At 42.9% G+C, this 19440-nt stretch overlaps 1 protein-coding gene across 6 annotated transcripts in view; it reads left to right on the top strand.

The window, feature by feature from the left end:
• The first annotated feature begins 10943 nt into the window (after nt 1–10943).
• The window catches only part of TBC1D31 (TBC1 domain family member 31), a 75943-nt gene continuing 67446 nt past the window's right edge, over nt 10944–19440 (top strand). For 2 of the 6 annotated variants that reach the window (XM_030304036.1, XM_030304039.1), the window contains exons 1-2: nt 10944–11121; nt 15499–15645. In XM_030304036.1, the coding sequence (XP_030159896.1) occupies nt 11045–11121; nt 15499–15645 (224 nt within the window). In that variant the 5' untranslated portion in view covers nt 10944–11044. The remainder of the gene's footprint in view (nt 11122–15498; nt 15646–19440) is intronic. The other 4 variants (XM_030304035.1, XM_030304034.1, XM_030304033.1 and 1 more) reach the window with 3 other exon arrangements.

Raw genomic sequence — 19440 nt, 5'->3', positions numbered from 1 at the left:
AACATCTGCAGACATGGCCAAAAGTCCTCTGGGGGCAGTCACCCTTGGTTGAGAACCACTGAGTTACATGTGATGCTTGTCCACTCCCCCTCCTTCCTTGGCAACTCCCCCTTATGCCCCCAACACACACACACACACACACACACACACACACACACAGTGAAACAACCCTCCCACCTCCCTCTCCTCAAAGGATGATTTATTCCTATATGTTCTCCCACCGAATGTGCCTCTGGGACTTCCTGAGGTCATCCGTGGTCAACCATGACATTAGAAGCCTCTAACAAAACACATCTCTTAAGGTCATGACAGTGTCTAGTTCCGTTCTATATTGAGGCTAGACTTGACCATGTGACTTGCGTTAGCCAATGGGACATTGGCTGGCATGGTGATGCATGCAACAGCTTGTGAAACACTTCCACACTCAGGCTTGTCCTACTGAAACATTCCTTTCTAAGAGCCCAGGGCCATGTAAAGAAGCTCAAGCTAGACTACTGAATGATGAGAGGCCTCGTGGACAGAGGCACAGGTAGGTGAGAAGCCATCTTGGATGTTTCAGCCCCAGGTGAGCCTTCAGCTGCACGCAACCACGAGTGACCACGGCTGTATCGTGGTGAGTCAGGCTATATCGTGGTATATCAGCTGGGCCCAGTCAACTCACAGAATGGTGAAATTTAGGAAATCATGTTTGCTTGAAGCCAATAAATTTTGAGGTAATTTTTACACAGCAACATACAACTGAAACATCAAATGTCTAAGTCGTTGAAATGAGAAGGAAGCGGTGCAGTGCTAGAGCAGGCTCGTATTAGCTCGCAAGAGCCAACTGTTAAATTTTCAGGATTTTCTGAGACGATAATTAAATACAGCCTTTATCAAAAATTGAATTATATAAACTTAGATGGAAATAAATTATATTTTATTACTCAAGGAAATACTCAAAGGAAATACTCAAATACTCAAAACATATCATTTCTTGAAAAACATATCATTTGGGGCGCCTGGGTGGCTCAGTCAGTTGAGCGTCCGACTTCGGCTCAGGTCATGATCTCGCAGTCTGTGAGTTCGAGCCCCGCGTCGGGCTCTGTGCTGACAGCTCAGAGCCTGGAGCCTGCTTCGGATTCTGTGTCTCCCTCTCTCTCTGCCCCTCCCCTGCTCATGCTCTGTCTCTCTCTCTGTCAAAAATAAATAAAACATTTTAAAAAATGAAAAATAAAACATATCATTTGTTAATTCCTATACCATATTTTACTATTATTGATGCTCTTGAGGTTTTCTATGTCCATCGTATCTGTATGGTGAACATACTATGTAATAGTGTACTATTGCTCACCTCTTTCCAATGGCATCACATTGGTAGCTTGAAATTGGCCTTGAATAGTAGGAGTACTTATACCACAGAAATTACCAAATGCTACAAACCAGGGCTTTATTTTTGTCCAGAGAGCCAGTTGTTAAATTTATCAGCACATCACTGGTACTCTCCTTAGAGGGGCTTAAATAATAGCAATAATACAATATTTAGGGTGTGTGTGTGTGTGTGTGTGTGTGGTGTGTTAATGGGGAATAAACAGGATTATCATGCAAATAATGAATTCCCTTCATAGCTTAGCAGGATATGCTATGAGAATACAGATGAAGGCAGCACCAGAGACATTCTGGGCGTACAAGTTTTTACTGGACTATTGTTTTTTTGTATATCTACAGCGTTAAGTGATGGTCATGGAGCCTTCCAAGTAATTGCTGTGTGCTGTGCTGCCAGTGAGAAAAGCATAATGTGGTTGCCTATTTCTTGTCTGTGGGTAAAAATCAGCAAAGTCTGGCATTCTGGACGGTTTAATAAAGAAAGATACAAGAAATAATAATAGTAGTAATAACAGCTAGCATTCACTGAGGACTTCTGTGTGCCAAAGTTGTTCTAAACTCTAAACAATTTTGGGGTTGCTCCTATTTTTATCCCAATTTTACAGATGGAGAAATCAAGGCACGGAGAAGTTCAATATTATGCCCAGGGTTAGAGTACTAGTAAGCAGTGGACTCAGGCAACATACTTATGGGGAGAACAGGGTGGAATATGTGAAATTAGGACTCCGTGTTCACAGTACTCATGAGTTAGAGTCAAATTTATTTACTCCTATGGGAGATATTCCCAGCATTCTCTGACTCCACAGCCCTCTGCCCAGCAAGGCCTTTGTAATAGGCCTGTTTGGGCAGAGTAACACCCTTCTAAGGTCTACAGGTGAAGGTGGTAATCCCATTGTGCATACCCTATCTTATCTTTCTCTTTGCTCATGTAGAAAATTGCTTGCACAGGGATGCTTGGCTGGCTCGGCTGGTAGAACATATGATTCTTGATCTTGGGGTTGTGAGTCTGAGCCCCACATAGGGTGTAGAGATTACTTAAAAATAAAATCTTTGGGAAAAAAATTTTTAAAGAAAGAAAGTTGCTTGCAGTATTTTTCAAAGCCATCAATATAATAAAACCCAAACTACTTGGGTAAAGGGGAGAAGGGAGGGATGGATGAGCAGAGCACAGAGGATTTTTAGGGCAAAGAAAGTACTCTGGATGATATTATAATGTCCAAAGCCACAGAATGTACAACACCAAGAGTGAACCATAGTGTGAACCAGGGGCTCTGGGAAATTATGATGTGTCCATGTAGGTTCATCAGTTGTAACAAAGGTATCACTCTGGTGGGGATGCTGATAATGGGGAGGCTGTGCACGGGTGGGGGCAGGAGGTATGTGGGGAAATCTCTATACCTTTCCTTTAATTTTTCTGTGATCTTAAAACTGCTCTAAAAAAATTCTTTAATTTTTTTAAATTTTTTTTTTTGAGAGAGAGAGACACACACACACACACACACACACACACACACAGACTGCGAGTGGGGGAGGGGCAGAGAGCAAGAGAGACAGAATCTGAAGCAGGCTCCAGTCTCCATGCTGTCAGCACGGAGCCCGATGTGGGGCTCAAACCACGAGATCATGACCTGAGCTGAAGTCAGACGCTTAACCTACTGAGCCACCCACGCTCCCCTAAAAAAAAAAAATTCCTTAAAAAAATATATTTAGGGGAGATGGTTTTTACTATTCAGTAAGGCCACATAAAAACCAGAAGAGACCGAAGTGCCTGGTCTGTTAGGTGTGGATTCCTTACCAGTCATCCTCACTCGGCTCTATGGCCTCTTTCCACATGCTACCCAGAGTGGGCACTGGACAAAAGAAGCCACGCTGCCCTCGAATACTTAAATGGACAATAAATGCTTTGCTCAGTCTGCCTTCCTCCCTTACAGCAATTAGAGGTATTTTACTCACGGTTTATGGCGTCCTGTCACACTTGATTGATAGCCTGTCCTCTGAGCCCATAAATGTTTTTAGGAGCCTGTGAATCAAAGCTGTTATTCAGTCCTGTGGGAGATATTCCCAGCATTCCCTGACTCCACAGTCCTCTGCCCAGGGAGGCCTTTGGAACAGGCCACCACTGACAGAGCATAATTTGAAAGGTTTAAGCTTCCAATAGAACCTTTCCAACCGACCTTAAACTAGCGCCTACAAGAGTACAATAGTGCACTTAGGTATTAATTTCTCCACCATAAAGTTTGCAATAGCACGCTGAGGTATTAATTTCTCTAGCATCAAGTTTGCAAACAATTTTTTAAACCCAACTGTCAACAACAGAGGGATTATAAACTCATGCCACACCACACGTCCATAAGGTGGGATATCATGCAGTTGTCGCTAAGACAGAGGTAGCTATAGGCTGTCCTTCTTAGGACAGTTGTGGACATGATGGGGGCCGAGATTTCCACACGCTCCTCCTCTCCTGGCCACGTGGAAAGGCTGCAAAGACTGGAAACTTGCAGCCACTGCCCATTCTGTCATGTTATGGTCTCCTCCTTCCTTTGGCTTGCAGGAGGTCTTTTAAAAAAACCACAGTCTATGGCAGCAGTTTCTCATCGTACGTGGGAATGATCTTGCTGCCTGTCAAAATCAACACCACACCCCCCCCACACACTTTGATACTATACAATTCCAGCTGTAGTTGTCAAATCCTTTTGATTACACATGAAACACTGCCCTTGGTTGCTTTCATGTATGTTTTATGAGGACACCTAGACATGAATATTTATTTAAGCAACTTGGAGCATGTCTCTTTGATTTTCTTCTTCTGTTCTGAGTCATGTTAAAAGGGTGGGGCAGGTGCACCATGTCGTAGCTAACCTGTTATGGTTTTTGCCTTACTGCCCGCCCCCACCCCCCATCCCTACCACGCCAAACAGCTGAGCCGTCTGGGAAATGGAAAACATTGCCTGGGTTTGCATCAGTTAGCAGTATGACACGCATCCCTGTGTTACCGATGAAACAGAACTCTTTCTTTGCAGTGTCAGCTTACCCACACAATATGTCAATGTACCCTTGTCATTTAACTATTGCCTGCTTGGATTCCTTTTACGGTGGCTGCCTTGGTCAACCCTTCATCACTTTTGTCTCACCCTCCTTCTGCCTCAAGCTTCAAATTCTTTTTTTTTATGTTTATTTATTTTTGAGAGAGAGAGAGAGACAGAGAGAGAGAGAGAGACAGAGTGTGAGTGGGGGAGGGACAGAGAGAAAGGGAATCGCAGAATCTGAAGCAGGCTCCAGGCTCTGAGCTGTCAGCACAGAGCCCAATGTGGGGTTTGAATCCATGAACTGCGAGATCATGACCTGAGCCAAAGTAAGATGCTTAACAGACTAAGCCACCCAGGTGCCCCTCAAGCTTTAAACTCTTAAATGATCTTTCTACTACAGAGGGATATGTCTAGAAACCACCAGTTTCCCTAGAACCTTTTAGAATAAGATCCAACCTCCTTAGCATGGCAATATGGGACTTTTATATTCTTAGTTTTACATGTGTCTCAGTCTTCTGCCTCTCACCCCCACAATAATAATAATAATAATTATTATTATTATTATAATTATAATTATAATAATAGTTATTGCTATTATTATTGAGAGCTTTGTAGGTGCTAAGCATGTTACATGCATAATAACTCCTTGTGCATCTGTGCTTTGATTGCACTCAGCATTTCTAGTTTCTGGAAGGTTCCATGTTGTTTCACAAATGCCCCTGCCTTTCTGCAGATGCTGTTTCCTTCCCTAACTTCTCTGCCTTATAACCCCTATTTATTCTTCCAGACTCAGCTCAAGTATCACCACCTCCTGAAGCCTTCCCTGACTTGTTTTTCTTCCAATTACCTCTACTTTAGAAAATAGAAGGCAATGTTTTTGCTCAAATAACCAGAGTATAGGAAGGACAGGAGTCCAGATTAGCTTCTGGGACAGTTAGAACAAGGGACATAAATGCTGCCAGAATGTTCTTTTACTATTTCTGGTTTTCTTGCCCCTCCCCCCCCCCCTTTTTTTTTTTTTTTGAGTTTTAGCTACCCTCTCTCTGAGACTGGCTCTCACCACAAAGTTGGAGGTACTGTCTCTGGCAGCTCCCAGTCTACCAGAGAGGGAGGAAACTTGCTGGCCTTGGTCTCAACTTTAAACCCCCCCCCAAAAGGGCTCTGGTTGGCTCAGCTGAGTCAGGCCCCACCCCTGAGCCAATCATTTGACCAGTGAGGGGTGGGCTAGAAGCATTTCTCAGAAGTGTGTGTCATACTGCATTTGAGGAGCTTGGAGGCGGTGGGGGACAGGGGTAGGGACAGTGCTGGATAGACATGGATATCCATGTCTACAGTCTTACCGTACCCTTCCCCAACCCCACTCAGTACTTTATTGTTTTTTAAGTGCTGTCAACATCTTTGTTTACCAACACTCCTTTTAATGTGCAAATAAACCCTTTTTCCAAGGAGATAAAACAGAATCTTGTTATAATAGTTCCCAGAGTTTTGGGGTTTTTTTTAATGTTTTTGTTTTATTTTTGAGACAGAGAGAGACAGAGCATGAACGGGGGAGGGGCAGAGAGAGAGGGAGACACAGAATCTGAAGCAGGCTCCAGGCTCTGAGCCATCAGCCCAGAGCCCAACGCGGGGCTCGAACTCACGGACCGCGAGAACGTGACCTGAGCTGAAGTCGGACGCTTAACCGACTGAGCCACCCAGGCGCCCCAGTTCCCAGAGTTTTTTAACCCAAGCTAGCAATAAATTATTTTCTGGTGCATGCAATAGGTCTTTTGGAAGAATTCAGAACCACACCAATGGTTCTGAACCATTAACTAACTCTATTAGTTAACTTTATGCTGCAGTTAACAGCCTGGCCGATCCCAGATGAGTGAGCAGTAAATGTTTATTGTTGCATGCCACCGAGTTTTGGTGGTTGCTTTTTCACAGCATCATTGCAGCTACAGATAACTAACTTAATAGGATTGCACTTCCGGCCCCTTGTGTTTGGATGAAGCCACAGTTCTGGTAGTGAGTTGAGAGTAAAGGTTATAGTGACATTTCTGGGCTAGAGCATTCAATTGGTGGTATGAGACCCTCTAGAACTCTCTTTCCACCCCCTGGACAGCAACCTAAACTTTTGTAATGGTGGCTACTCCATCGGCCTAGCTCCCTTAGAGACAATATGAGCTAAACACACCACTGAGTTGTTTTAAGCCACTGACTTTTGGAGTGGCTAGCTACTGTGGCATAACTTAATCTAACCTAACTGAGTGAGGTGAGAAAGGGTATTTGAAGAACTTTGCTAAAGGTTATCTATTGCTTTCTACTTGGTGCTCTTTGAGAAATTGCAATAAATGTTTGAATTGTATTTTCAGTTGTTCTTTTTTTTTTTTAATTTTTTTTTAACGTTTATTTATTTTTGAGACAGAGAGAGACAGAGCATGAACGGGGGAGGGTCAGAGAGAGGGAGACACAGAATCCGAAACAGGCTCCAGGCTCTGAGCTGTCAGCACAGAGCCCGACGCGGGGCTCGAACTCACAGACCGCGAGATCGTGACCTGAGCCGAAGTCGGCCGCTTTACCGACTGAGCCACCCAGGCACCCAGGCGCCCCTATTTTCAGTTGTTCTTGGTTATCATCCTGGTTTGATTTGCTTGCTCACTCCTTGACTGGCTTAGGTTTGGGCATATTAGAGAACTGGTTGCCAAGAAATTGGGAAAGAGAATAGCTGCCCCTCACCTTCTAAATATCTTGGGATTTTTCCCAAACAGAAAAGGTTTTCAGATGTTGAGCATTCCAAATGTCCACTAAATTCCCTCTAGCAAGGCAGATGAAGTGAGGGCGCCTGGGTGGCTCAGTTGAGTGTCCAACTCTTGATCTAGGCTCAGGTCATGATCCCACAGTTTCATGGGTTTGAGCCCCACATCAGACTCTGTGCTTACCATGCTCAGAGCCTCCTTGGAATCCTCCCCTTGTCTCTGCCCCTCCCCTGCTCACGCTGTCTCTGTCTCTCTCCAAATAAATAAATAAACTTAAAAAAAAAAGTAGACACAGTGGAAGTTCTTCTCTTTCTAGATTATATATTATCACAGCAAAAAAGAAGGCTTCCTTCAACAATGGAAGTGGGATAGGCAAGAGGACAAAGAGGAAGGACTTTGTAAAGCAAAACCCAAAAATCCCTTGGACATGCACAACTTTCCATTCCTTTGAGAAAGTAGTTGAAATACATACAAAGAAGAAAACCGGAAGAAATCTTTGTGACCTTCAGTTAGGTAAAGATTTCTTAGATATCACACCAAAAACTCCAAAACACTGTTGGGTTGATCTTGAACACTAACATCATCTACTCATCGAAAGACATTGTTAAGAGAATGAAAAAACAAGCCACAAACTGGGAGAAAATACATGCAAAGTGCATGTATGATAAACGGCTTGTATCCACAATATGTAAAGAACTCTCAAAACTCAATAAAAAAAAAGACCAGTTAAACAATGGATAAAATATTTGAACATATACTTCACCAAAGATATATGCAGAAGGCAAATAATCACAAGAAAAGATGCTGGACATATCATTTGTCATTCCAGAAAGGGAAATTGAAATCACCAGGAGGGTACCACAATACTCCTAGTACGGCTGTAATCACAAAGACTCATCATAGATGTGGAACACCTGGAACTATCCTACATTGTTGGTGAGAATGTAAAATGGCACAACTACTCTGAAAACATTTGATGCTTTCTTAAAAAGTTAAGCCTACACCTACCATATGGCCCAGTCATTCCACTTCTAAGAATTTACCCAACAGAACTGAGAACATATGTTTACACAAAGACTTGTACAGGAACGTTCATAACAGCTGTCTTTGTAATAGCCCCAAACTGGAAACAATCCAAATGTTCATCAAAGGTGACTGGATACATTAATTGTGGTATATCAATACCATAGAATATCAATGATAAAAACATACGAACTGTTGATATACCCAACAACATAGTTGATTCTGAAAATAATTATGCTAATTGAAAGAAGCCAGGCCAAAAGAAAAAAAAAAGGAGTACATAGTTTAGGACCTATTTACATCAATTTCTAGAAAATATTAACTAAGATACAGAAAGCTGATTAGTGGTTGCCTGTAGGCAAGGTGGGTGGGGATAAAAAGAAATTGAATTCCAAACAGGCAAGGGGAAACTTTGGGGGGGTGATGGCTATGTTCATTATCTTGATTATGATGATGGTTTCATAGGAGTCTATTTATGTCAAATCATAAAATTATACAACTTAAATATGTACAGTTTATTAAATGTCAATTACACCTCAATTTAGCTGAAAAATATATGTATAGAATGCATCAGTTATTGACTGAGTAATGATTCAGGAAGGAACTACCAAATGGTCTGCCAACTTGGGTTATAAACATTGGGAAATTACAGTAAGTAGAAGGTTGGCAGCTATGGGTGCATGTTTCTTCAGTTGCCAGCCTGACCTTCAGATTTGGCTCAACTAAATCCAAAGACAAGTGCAAAGTGGGAGTGCAGAAGATCTGTAATATAGAAACCTCTTTGTCACATACCTGAAATTGAGTAGGATGGTCGCATGGGCTGTGACAGCCGATATGAGCTTGACTGCAGACAGGTTAAACCAAAGTAGTTCAGGAAATCATTCAGCACATTTGTCTCTGCTACTGATAAAAATGTTGCTTGGCTACCTGCATGGGATAGAAAAAAACCTTTATTTCAAGTTAAGCACCCATAAGTTTAGCACCCTAAGTTTCTTGAATAATAATGCAAACATTCATACACATAACTTATTATCATCTCAAATCCAATAAATAAAAATGAGGAATGTGATTGTCTCTTCTGCAAAAGGTTATTAAAAGTTGTATGGTCTTAGGGCACGTGGGTGGCTCAGTCACTTAAGCATCCCACTTCAGCTCAGGTCATGATCTCACAGTTTGTGAGTTCAAGCCCTGGGTCAGGCTCTGTGCTGACAGCTCAGAGCCTGGAGCCTGCTTTGGATTCTGTGTCTCTGTCTCTGTCTGCCCCTCCCCAACTCATGCTGTGTGTGTGTGTGTGTGTGTGTGTCTATCAAAAATAAATAAACATTAACAAAAAAAATTTTTTTAAGTTGTGTGGTCTCTCAGAGCCACCCCTTAGTAACAACACAAAAAGTTTTAAAATCTGCATTGGAAAATTTTTGTGAGAGTTTTGCTTTTCTGGTAAAGTTTGAGCTTTTCAAATATGATGGTCATATAATTTTGTAAAAATTTATTTTTCTGTTGGGACCAAGAATGAAAAGACTAAAAATCTAATCCTGGCTCTCCTATGAACTCAATTTCCTTGTCTGCAAAACAGAGATACAAGAAGCACCTACCTGTAGTAGGTTTGAACAGTGGGCCCCCAAAATACATATCTATGACCTAATCCCCAGAAAATGTGAATGTTACCTTATTCGGGAAAACAGTCTCTGTAGGTAAAATTAAGGATCTTGGAATGAGGAAATCATCCTGGATTATCTGGGTGGGCCCTAAATCCAATGACAGGTGTTCTTGTAAGAGAAAAGCAAGAGAGATTGGAGACTGAGGGGGAAAAGATAAGGCAATGTGAAAATGGAGGCAGAGAATGGAGGGATGAAATGGAACAATGTGGTCCCAAGTCAAGGAAACCAGTAGCTGGAAGGGAATGGAATCTTCCCTGGATCCGCTGGATTGAGCGTTCTGCCTACACCTTGATTTCTGACTGTGGCCTCCAGAACCATGAGAGAGTACCTTTTTTTTTAAAAAAAAACTAATTTGTGGTAATTTATTACTGCAGCCTCAGAAAACCAATACATTAACTCACAGAGCACAAAAAAATGGGAATAGTACTACCAGCATTGTAGGTTTGCTATGAGGATTAAATGAGCACTTAGAAGAATGCTTGATACCTCGCAGGCACGATAGAAGTGCTGAGTTTTTACAAAAAAGAACTCTGGCGTCAATGCAGCTGATTGTTGATGACATCGCTTTTCTGGTCCGTGACTGGTGGGCTGGATTCCATGATACTGGTGCACCTTGTTAGATTACGGAATTGAAAAACTAATCACGACGATGGTGAAAAGGCCAAGAACGTACACTATAGAGGTTCTTTTCAAAGGAACACTCTATAAGAGAAACACTTCAAGTCTCAATGTATTTGGATCCTTCTCTTTAGTTGTCTCTACAACCCCTTAATCCCTAAACGCAGTGTAGAAAGGAATGTACAGACCACAGGAGAAAACCATTTTTATTGCTTCCACCGGGAGCCTAAAACCCCACGGCGCCCTCGGAGTGCAGAGTTCTCAAGCCGATCGCTGATACCCCGGTTCCACACGCAGAAAACTACAATTCCCAGAAGGCTTTGGGCCCCGGGGCTGGTGGGGTGAACCTCTAAAAGGGGTGGAATCTAAGAGAAGGTCGTTGGCCGGTTCCATCGTCCAGAGCGGCAGGGGTCGCTTGGGCGGAGTTGGGAGGAAACGCGCCTCCATATTGGCTGGGAATAAAAAGGGCGGTGTTTAGCGCTCGGTTGGTCGGGTGGCGGGGATCCAGGACGCCAGGGCCCGAGCTCAAATTTCCCGGGCCCGGAGCGCGGGGCCTGCTGGGAAGGCGCCGGGTCGGTTGTGTATCAGGCGGGCGGCGGCGGCCGCGGGGGGCTTCGCCATGCAGAGCACAGACCTGGGCAACAAGGAGAGCGGCAAGTTGTGGCACCGCAAGCCCTCCCCGGCCGCTCGGGACGGGTAAAGGCGATGGGCTGCGGAGGGGCCTGGAGGCCGCGAGGGGCGGGTCCGCGTCCTTGGAGAGGCGTTGGAGGAGCTGTTGGGGATGGTCTTCGGAAGGGGGGTATGGCGCCGGGTAGAAGGGCGGGTTCTGCCTCTGACCCTGCCCCAGATCCCTGGCCTGGGTGATCTGTTGAAAGGCTGGTAGCTTGAGTCTCGCTGTGCCCCGGAAGCCGAGGTCTCATCAGAGATCTCTTCCCGGTCCTGGGGGCGGGGGTCTGGACAAGATTAGCGTGGGGCAGGAGGCAGGTGGTTGGTGATGTGGGCGAGACTTTGTGCCAGGACTCTGCCTAATTACCATAATGGCCCTGTAGTATTCCCGGTGCGCTGTAGATGCTCAGTAAATATTTGTTAACTATTGCAGCTGGAAAAGAACTCACGAGGAATGATGCAGGGGAAGGGGAACAGTGCACTTCGACCCCTTCCAAGTGCCCCAAGTTACCCATCTTGTATCATTGTATGTATTCAGACAGCCATGCATCCATCAGCTATTTGTTGAGCACCAACTCTCTCCCAAGCTTGGAAGCTCTGGGGGACGGCATGGGAACAAAACAAACTTCCGGTTTTCTGGAGCTTACACGTTAGTGTGTATGGCAGGGATGACAGGGGGTTACAAACTACCAGTGCAAGGTGGCCTCCTAGTACGGCCAGCCCTGCTGCTGGGTTTTTGTTTGTTTTTTAATAGACTTTCATTTTCTTAGGACAGTTTTAGGTTCACAGCCAAATTGAGAGGAAGGGACAGAGATTTCCCGTATACCCTCTGCACTCACACATGCATAGTCTCCCCCATTATCCATATCCCCCATCAGAGACGTATATATGTTGCAGTGGATGAACCTAGGTTGACACATCATTATCACCCAAAGGCCACAGTTTATGCTAGGATTCACTCCTGGTGTTGTATTTCTATGGGTTTGGGCAACTGTACAAGGACCTGTCTCTACCATTATAGAATCACAGAAAGTATTTTCACTGCCCTAAAAATCCTCTGCTCTGCCTGTTTTTCCCTCCCTCCTCAGCTTTTCTTTTCATTTTGGTCCCAGATACTTAAACTGTTTGAGTCTTAGCCACTCCGGTGTGACTTTAATGGAAACCTTTGCCCCAAGTGGTGCCATCTTGGTTCCAATGGTGGCACACAGATTGATCTTATTGCTTTTAATTTCCCAGAATTTCATAGCCTTTATTGCATCCCTTGGATTCATGTTTCTTGTTCTAGTAACTTTGCTGTCGACCCTTTGGTTGCTCCTCAACAAATCAACAGACTTTAAGTGCCAGCTATGTTTGCTCAAAGCCTGGTGCTGGACGTCCCACTGGCTGCTTGTTTGGTTTCCAATTGCTGTCAGCCTCCTAGCAATGCTGCTTTCCCATCAACTCTGAATAAAAATTGAATAAAAATTTTTGTTTAGAGTAGGGATTCTTCAGCAGGGATTTTCATTTCCAAACATGGAGTTTGTATAAATACTCCCCTTCTTCTGATATTTTCTAAATGGTCTGAAAGTTATTGCCAGCCCACAGTAATTCTATTTCTTGCTGTTAAAAAAATATCTGGATATACATGCAAGATTCAAAAACAGAAAAGAAACAAGTTTTATGCAAATGTTATTTGCTGCTTCCATGAAAATGTAGCTTTCTTTTTGTTCATTAAAGCTCATTGTTATCGCATGGAGTCAGATGGACTTTAGTTGAAGTAAATGTCCATTTACTAACTCTGTGACCTTGGGCAGGTTAATCACTAAGACTTTAAGTGAAGCTAATAATGCCTACCAGACAGGGTTGTCTTAGCACGTTATAAAGACTTTAAAGTAGTATCTCAAGCATCTTGGTGTTTGGTAAATATTTGATTTTTTAATTATGTTTAAGGACTGAGAACCTGTCAGGCAACCTATGAGCAATTGAAAGGCAGTTGTTCCAAAATAAATGCTTGAGTTATATGAAAATCCAAAAGGGCAGAATGTTGCTATTAATTATGATTATATCTAGGTGGTAGGGTTATAATCAGATTTATTTATTTATTAGTGTTTTTCTTTACCTTCCTTATTTTGAACAATGATCCTGTAACTTTGTGATCCCAACCCATAATAAAATGTTACAGAAAAAAGAGTGGAGGGAAAAGTCGTTGGCTCTGTCTGATTTTAATTGCTGGGGAACATTTTGATGTTATTACACATTTATTCTCCCCCTCTCCCCTTTGGGGATGTCAAAGGAAAACCAAATCTGGACAGTAGTTAAAGTGGTAAAAACAGATTTTATTCAGGAACTATTGCAATAGAAGAGAGGAGACCTCAGTATAGAAATGGTCTCAGCTCTGAATACAGCCTGGGCAAGTGAGAATGTACAGCCAAGGAGCAGGGTGGGAGTCAGTGGGTAGAAAATTATTAAGATGAAACATCTAGGATAATGGGTTTCTGCCTAAACCAGCCTCTAAGGAGATTCTTGATGAAGATAGGCCAGGGTGATCAGATTGATCAGTTATCAAGGATGATCAGGTTTTGAGGGTCAGGGGTTATTTTATTTTATTTTAAGAGAGAATGTAATGAGGGAAGGGGCAGAGAGAGGGGGAGAGAGAATCCCAAGCCTGCTCTGCACTGTCAGCACAGAGCCTGATGAGCTCAAATCCATGAACCACAAGATTGTGACCTGGGCTGAAATCCAGTCAGACGCCCAACTACTGAACCACCCAAGCACCCCAAAGGGTCAGGGGTTCTAATTTTTTTTTTTTTTTTTTTTTTACATTTTATTTATTTTTGACAGAGAGTACAAGTGGGAGAGGGGCAGAGAGAGAGAGGGAGACACAGAATGTAAAGCAGGCTCCAGGCTCTGAGCTGTCAGCACAGAGCCCAACGCAGGGCTCGAACTCAACAAACCTTGAGATCATGACCTGAGCTGAAGTTGGTCGCTTAACTGACTAAGCCACCCAGGCGCGCCCAGGGGTTCTAATTAAATGGGCTGAGCAGGATTCTTGCTAAAATTAGATTTTACAAGGAAGCACACAGATGGAGGAGTGCCCCTGAGTGTCTCCCTCTCTCTCTGACCCTCCCCCGTTCATATTCTGTCTCTCTCTGTCTCAAAAATAAACAAATATAGCTGAAAATAAAACTCATTTATGCTTAATTCACTTTGGAACACTTCACTTTATAGTACAGAAACAATCTCATTAAGATATCTTTAAGATATTGAAATTTTTCTTACATGTGGTAGCTTGTGATTTATATGAAACTACCTTTCGCTAATTACATGATTGCATTACATGTGTTTATTGCTTAATGTAACAATTGACTATTCAATCAAAAATACAGTGTCTTATATCTTGTTATTGTCTGTCAGTTAATCACGATTTATGAATCTGTTCATAAGTGTGCTTATTTAAAAAAAAATTTTTTTTTGAGACAGAGAGAGACAGAGCATGAACGGGGGAGGGCCAGAGAGAGGGAGACACAGAATCCAAAACAGGCTCCAGGCTCCGAGCTGTCAGCACAGAGCCCGACGCGGGGCTCGAACTCACGGACCGAGAGATCATGACCTGAGCTGAAGTCGGCCGCTTAACCGACTGAGCCGCCCAGGTGCCCCTAAAAATTTTTTTTTAATTTATCATTTATTCATTTTTGAGAGGCAGAGAGACAGAGCACAAGCAGGGGAAGGGTAGAGGGAGAGGGAGACACAAAATCTGAAGCAGGCTCCAGGCTGTGAGCTGTCAGCACAGAGTTTGAACCCGTGAACCGTGAGATCATGACCTGAACCGCAGTCGAACGCTGAACTGACTGAGCCACCCAGGCGCCCCTGAAATTTTTTTTACTTCTAAACCAAAAGCTCCATGAGGGCAGGGCCCATGTCCATCAACTACTTTTAGGTCCCGGCTTGTTCAATGTCTGACACATAGTGAATTTCCAAGTATTTGATGAATATATGAACAGCAGCCATTTTGATAACAAATAACTTTCTGAACTGCTTTTAGAAATCACTGTCGGGGTGCGCCTGGGTGGCTCAGTCGGTTGAGCGTCCGACTTCAGCTCAGGCCACGATCTTGCAGTCTGTGAGTTCGAGCCCCGCGTCAGGCTCTGGGCTGATGGCTCAGAGCCTGGAGCCTGCTTCCGATTCTGTGTCTCCCTCTCTCTCTGCCCCTCCCCCGTTCATGCTCTGTCTCAAAAATAAATAAATGTTAAAAAAAAAATTTAAAAAAAGAAATCACTGTCGGATTGCTTCTAGGAGAGCAGCGGGAGGAGAGGGAAGAGCGGGTAGGCAGGAAACTTCAAAGTCAGTGAAGTATATTATAAAACCCGTATTTTTCATAGTAACAAGTAATGCTTGACATAGAATTAAATGTCTGTTTGTTTTTGACAGAATTATAGTGAACATCATTCACAGCTCTTCTGATCACCTGCCCAAAGTCTTGCGATTTTTGAACGTGGCTTTTGATAGCTCAGGTGATTGCTTAATTGCCGGGGACCATCAAGGAAATATCTATGTTTTTGACTTGTATGGAAACAGGTGAGCAGATACTTTTGATATATACTTTATTTAACAAGTTATTCACTGCCAGTTTTAGTACCTGCTATTAATTATTCATTCAGCAAGATTCATTAAGTTCTGACTGTATTTCAGGTAACTTGTAAAACACTGTCACAAGTGCTGACAGGAGAAAGTGGGAAGGCATGGGAAATATGTTTAGATTTTTTTTAGAGAATTAAAGTTCCGGTTGGAACAGTATCTCTAGTAGCATGTGTTTCCTTAAGTTTAAAAATTTACTGTTGCTAACTTATCAACATCTGGTACTTTATTGGGCAATTTAGAAAGAACTTTACTTTGTACGTTATTGTCACAGTTTACACGTGTAGCAGTTTTAAAGAAGTGTTCCTCACTCTTCTGCCTCTTCCTTTGCTGAACAATTTAGTACAGAAGCAGTTAGGTGCGATTGATGGAGGGAGTCATCCCTGCAAGGGGGGTAGGTGGGAGGGAGACCTGTCTGCCTGGCCAGAGTCAGAAGGTACCTGCATGGGGGTTGGGGCAATCACGGGCAAGGCAGAGGGCTTAGGCAGAGGGCTTTGACGGAGTGAGTAAATATGTTGAGGATAACGGGGCCGGGTTTCTAACAATCGGAAAGGGGAGTTACAAATATGGAAAAGTAGAAAACTAGAATGAACGCCATGGCACTGGATTGATATTGGATGTATCTGTCTGTACTGCTGGTTTTGAATATATAGACATAGAAATAAATAGAAATGTATATGAGAGAGTGAAGGAATTTTCTTTTTTTGAGGGGAGGGATGTGTGTGAGGGAGGGGCATAGAGAGGAGAGAGAGAATCCCAAGCAGGCTCCATGCTGTCAGCACAGAACCCGACCTGGGACTTGAGCTCACAAACTGTGAGATTGTGACCAGAGATGAAAGCAAGAATTGGACGCTTAACTGACTGAGCCACCCAGGCGCCCCTGCATTATTATTATTTCTTTAATATGTTTTTTGAGAGATGGGAGGGGGGCCTATAGAGTGAGCAAGAGAGAGAATTCATGCTGAGCATGGAGCCAGATGAGGGGCTTGATCCCAGGACCATGAGATCATGACCTGAGCCAAAATCAAGAGTCAGATGCTTAACTGACTGAGCCACTCAGCACCCCAAGAGTGAATGGATTATAGCTCTTTCCTAGCTTTGCCTGCTTATAGGACCTGGGAGCAACAGCACCCTGGTAGCAATGAATGTACCCAGTGCCCATTTGTTTTCTAAATATCACTTTCTGCTCAAAGTAATTGGATCCTTGCAGAAATGGCCAGTTTCAGGATGGAGGCAGGGAAAGTACAAGGTGAGCCTGGAACGTTATGTAGCCAGAAAGAAGGAATTATTTAAAGAAAAAGTATCAAAAGGACATAAATGTCAGCTTAAAAGAGCTCCTTCTTTCCATATTGGAGACACTTTGAGTATCAAAATAAAAAATGATAGTAATGGGACATAACCCATTGAGTAAAATAGAAATCTATAAATTCATGCTGTAATCAATAAACTGTTTCATGAGAGGGGATATTCACATAGTCACAAAGCACCTCCCCACAAAATGCTTACTAATTATAGAGGAGAAAAAGATTAATTTTACACTGAAGAAGTCTAGCAAACACCACACTAGTATCAAATGATTAAAGTCAATGAGTGGAGGGACCAATCACTGATGGGGCGCGGGGAAAACAACAGTCTCACTTCTGTGGTATTCCTGCCGAAGAAGTGTAACCTGCATCTAATCAGTGGAGTCAGACAAAGCTAAATTAAGGGAGTGTGTAACAAGATGGCCTATAATCTTCCCAAGGGTCAAGGTCATGAAAGTTGTAGAAAGACCAGAAGATTGTTCCAGTCTGGGAGAGACTAGAGACATGACAAGTAAAGGCGTGAATCTGGACTGATCCTTTTGCTGTTAAGGACATTACTGGGGACAACTGGCAAAATTGAATGGGGTCTGAGGATTGGGTGGTGGTAACATATAAATGTAATTTTCGTACAGTTGTATTGTGATTATATGGGAGAATTTCCTTGTTTGTAGGAAACATGATCATGGTAACTTACTCTCAAATCGTTCAGGAAAGGAAGAGGTCTTATATAATTAATTTATCTGTGATTTATTAGGTAGAAATCTGTTAATCATTGTTTCTGCTCTTTACCAAAAAAGTAACAGTCACAATTCTCTCACCCTTTACTCTTGCCTAACCTACCTACCCTGCCAATTCTCAATCTTAAATCAATACAACTGTCTCTTCTTTGCTCCCACTGTTAAAGAAAACAAAAATAACTGTTGATTGATGCCGTTACAGAATAATGGACTTCAACGTTAATGATGCTTTCATTTCATTTGCTCATCAATAGTTATTACTTCTCCCACTCTCCTCCAGCATTCCAAACCTTTGCCTGCTTCCTTGTCTCCTTGTGTTTGACCCCACTCTTACTTAACTACGTGGCCTCCTACTCATTAGAAAACAGACACTTTTAAGCTTCCTTTCCTCCTCCCCAGAGCAGCCTCAGATATATAACCATCCATATCTCTTTGTCAGTTTATTCATAAAAATAAGTGATCCTAACTTCTTCCAGTGCTAATCTTGATCTTCTATAGCCGACCCTGAGACTTTGCACCATGAGTGTTCCTCTCTTTTATTTTGTTCACTGTCCCTTTTCTCTCCGTCTATAAAGCAGAGAGGTTAAGTGGTAGAACTGAGACTTGAAATCGGGCTTGTCTGATTCTAACACCCACTACGTGGGGTTCCCTCAGAAATCTTACTTGCCTAATCTACTGGTCTCTTTTCAATTTTCATCATACTATGTACTTTTTTTTTAAGACTTTATTTTTAAGTAATTTCTACACCCAGCATGGGGCTCAAACTCATGACCCTGAAATCAAGAGTCACCAGCCAGGCGCCCCTCTCATCTTACTAAATACTCATTTTCCCCTCCTCCCTGGAATTTTTTTCTTTTGCTTCAAGGTACAGCTCTTTCCTGATTTTTCTACTCGTCTGATCATTTTTCCCCTGGTTTTGCTGACTCTTCTGCCAGTGCCTACCCCTTAATTGTGCTGCTCAGGCATCTGTCCTTGGGCTGCTCCCTTCCATGTTCCCCATATTCTCATTCATAATCTCATCAGCAGCACGCCTAAGCTTTCAGCTGCTGTGCAAATACTGTTAACCCAGATCTGCTTCTACTACCTGCTGGATGTCTTCTATGTTAGGCTGTCGCGTGCAGGAGCCACGAGCTGCATCGAGCCCTGGAGCCCTTGAAAGTTGGCTACTCCGGGGGCACTTGGGTGGCTCGGTCAGTTAAGCGTCCGACTCTTGATTTAGGCTCAATTCACGATCTCACAGTTCGTGAGATCGAGCCCTGTGTCAGGCTCTGCGCGGACATCAGGGAGCCTGCTTGTAATTCTCTCTCCCCCTCTCTCTGCCCCTCACCCCTGTCTCTCTCTCAAAATAACTAAATAAACATTAAAAAGATAAAAGAAAATTGGCCAGTTCAAACTGAGATGTATTGTTAGTATGAAAAAAATAACGTAAAATATCTCAATAATTTTTATTGATTAAATGTTGATATGATAATTATATATTAATTAAATAAAATATGTTATGAAGATTAACTTTACCTTTTTCCACCTTTTTCACTGTGGCTCCTAGAACATTCTAAGTTACACCTAAATGGCCTGCATTACATTTCTTGGACAGCACAGCTCTAAATGTTTTGCAAAGGCCTTAAACTCGACATATTTAAAACCAGGCCTATTTCCTACCCCCAGACTTGTCCCTCTTTTGCTCAATCTTGAAA

Source organism: Lynx canadensis, chromosome F2, assembly GCF_007474595.2.
Source record: "Lynx canadensis isolate LIC74 chromosome F2, mLynCan4.pri.v2, whole genome shotgun sequence".
Classification (NCBI taxonomy): domain Eukaryota; kingdom Metazoa; phylum Chordata; class Mammalia; order Carnivora; family Felidae; genus Lynx; species Lynx canadensis.
Note: the sequence above shows the minus strand (reverse complement) of the source record. Positions and strands in the feature narration are given on the sequence as shown.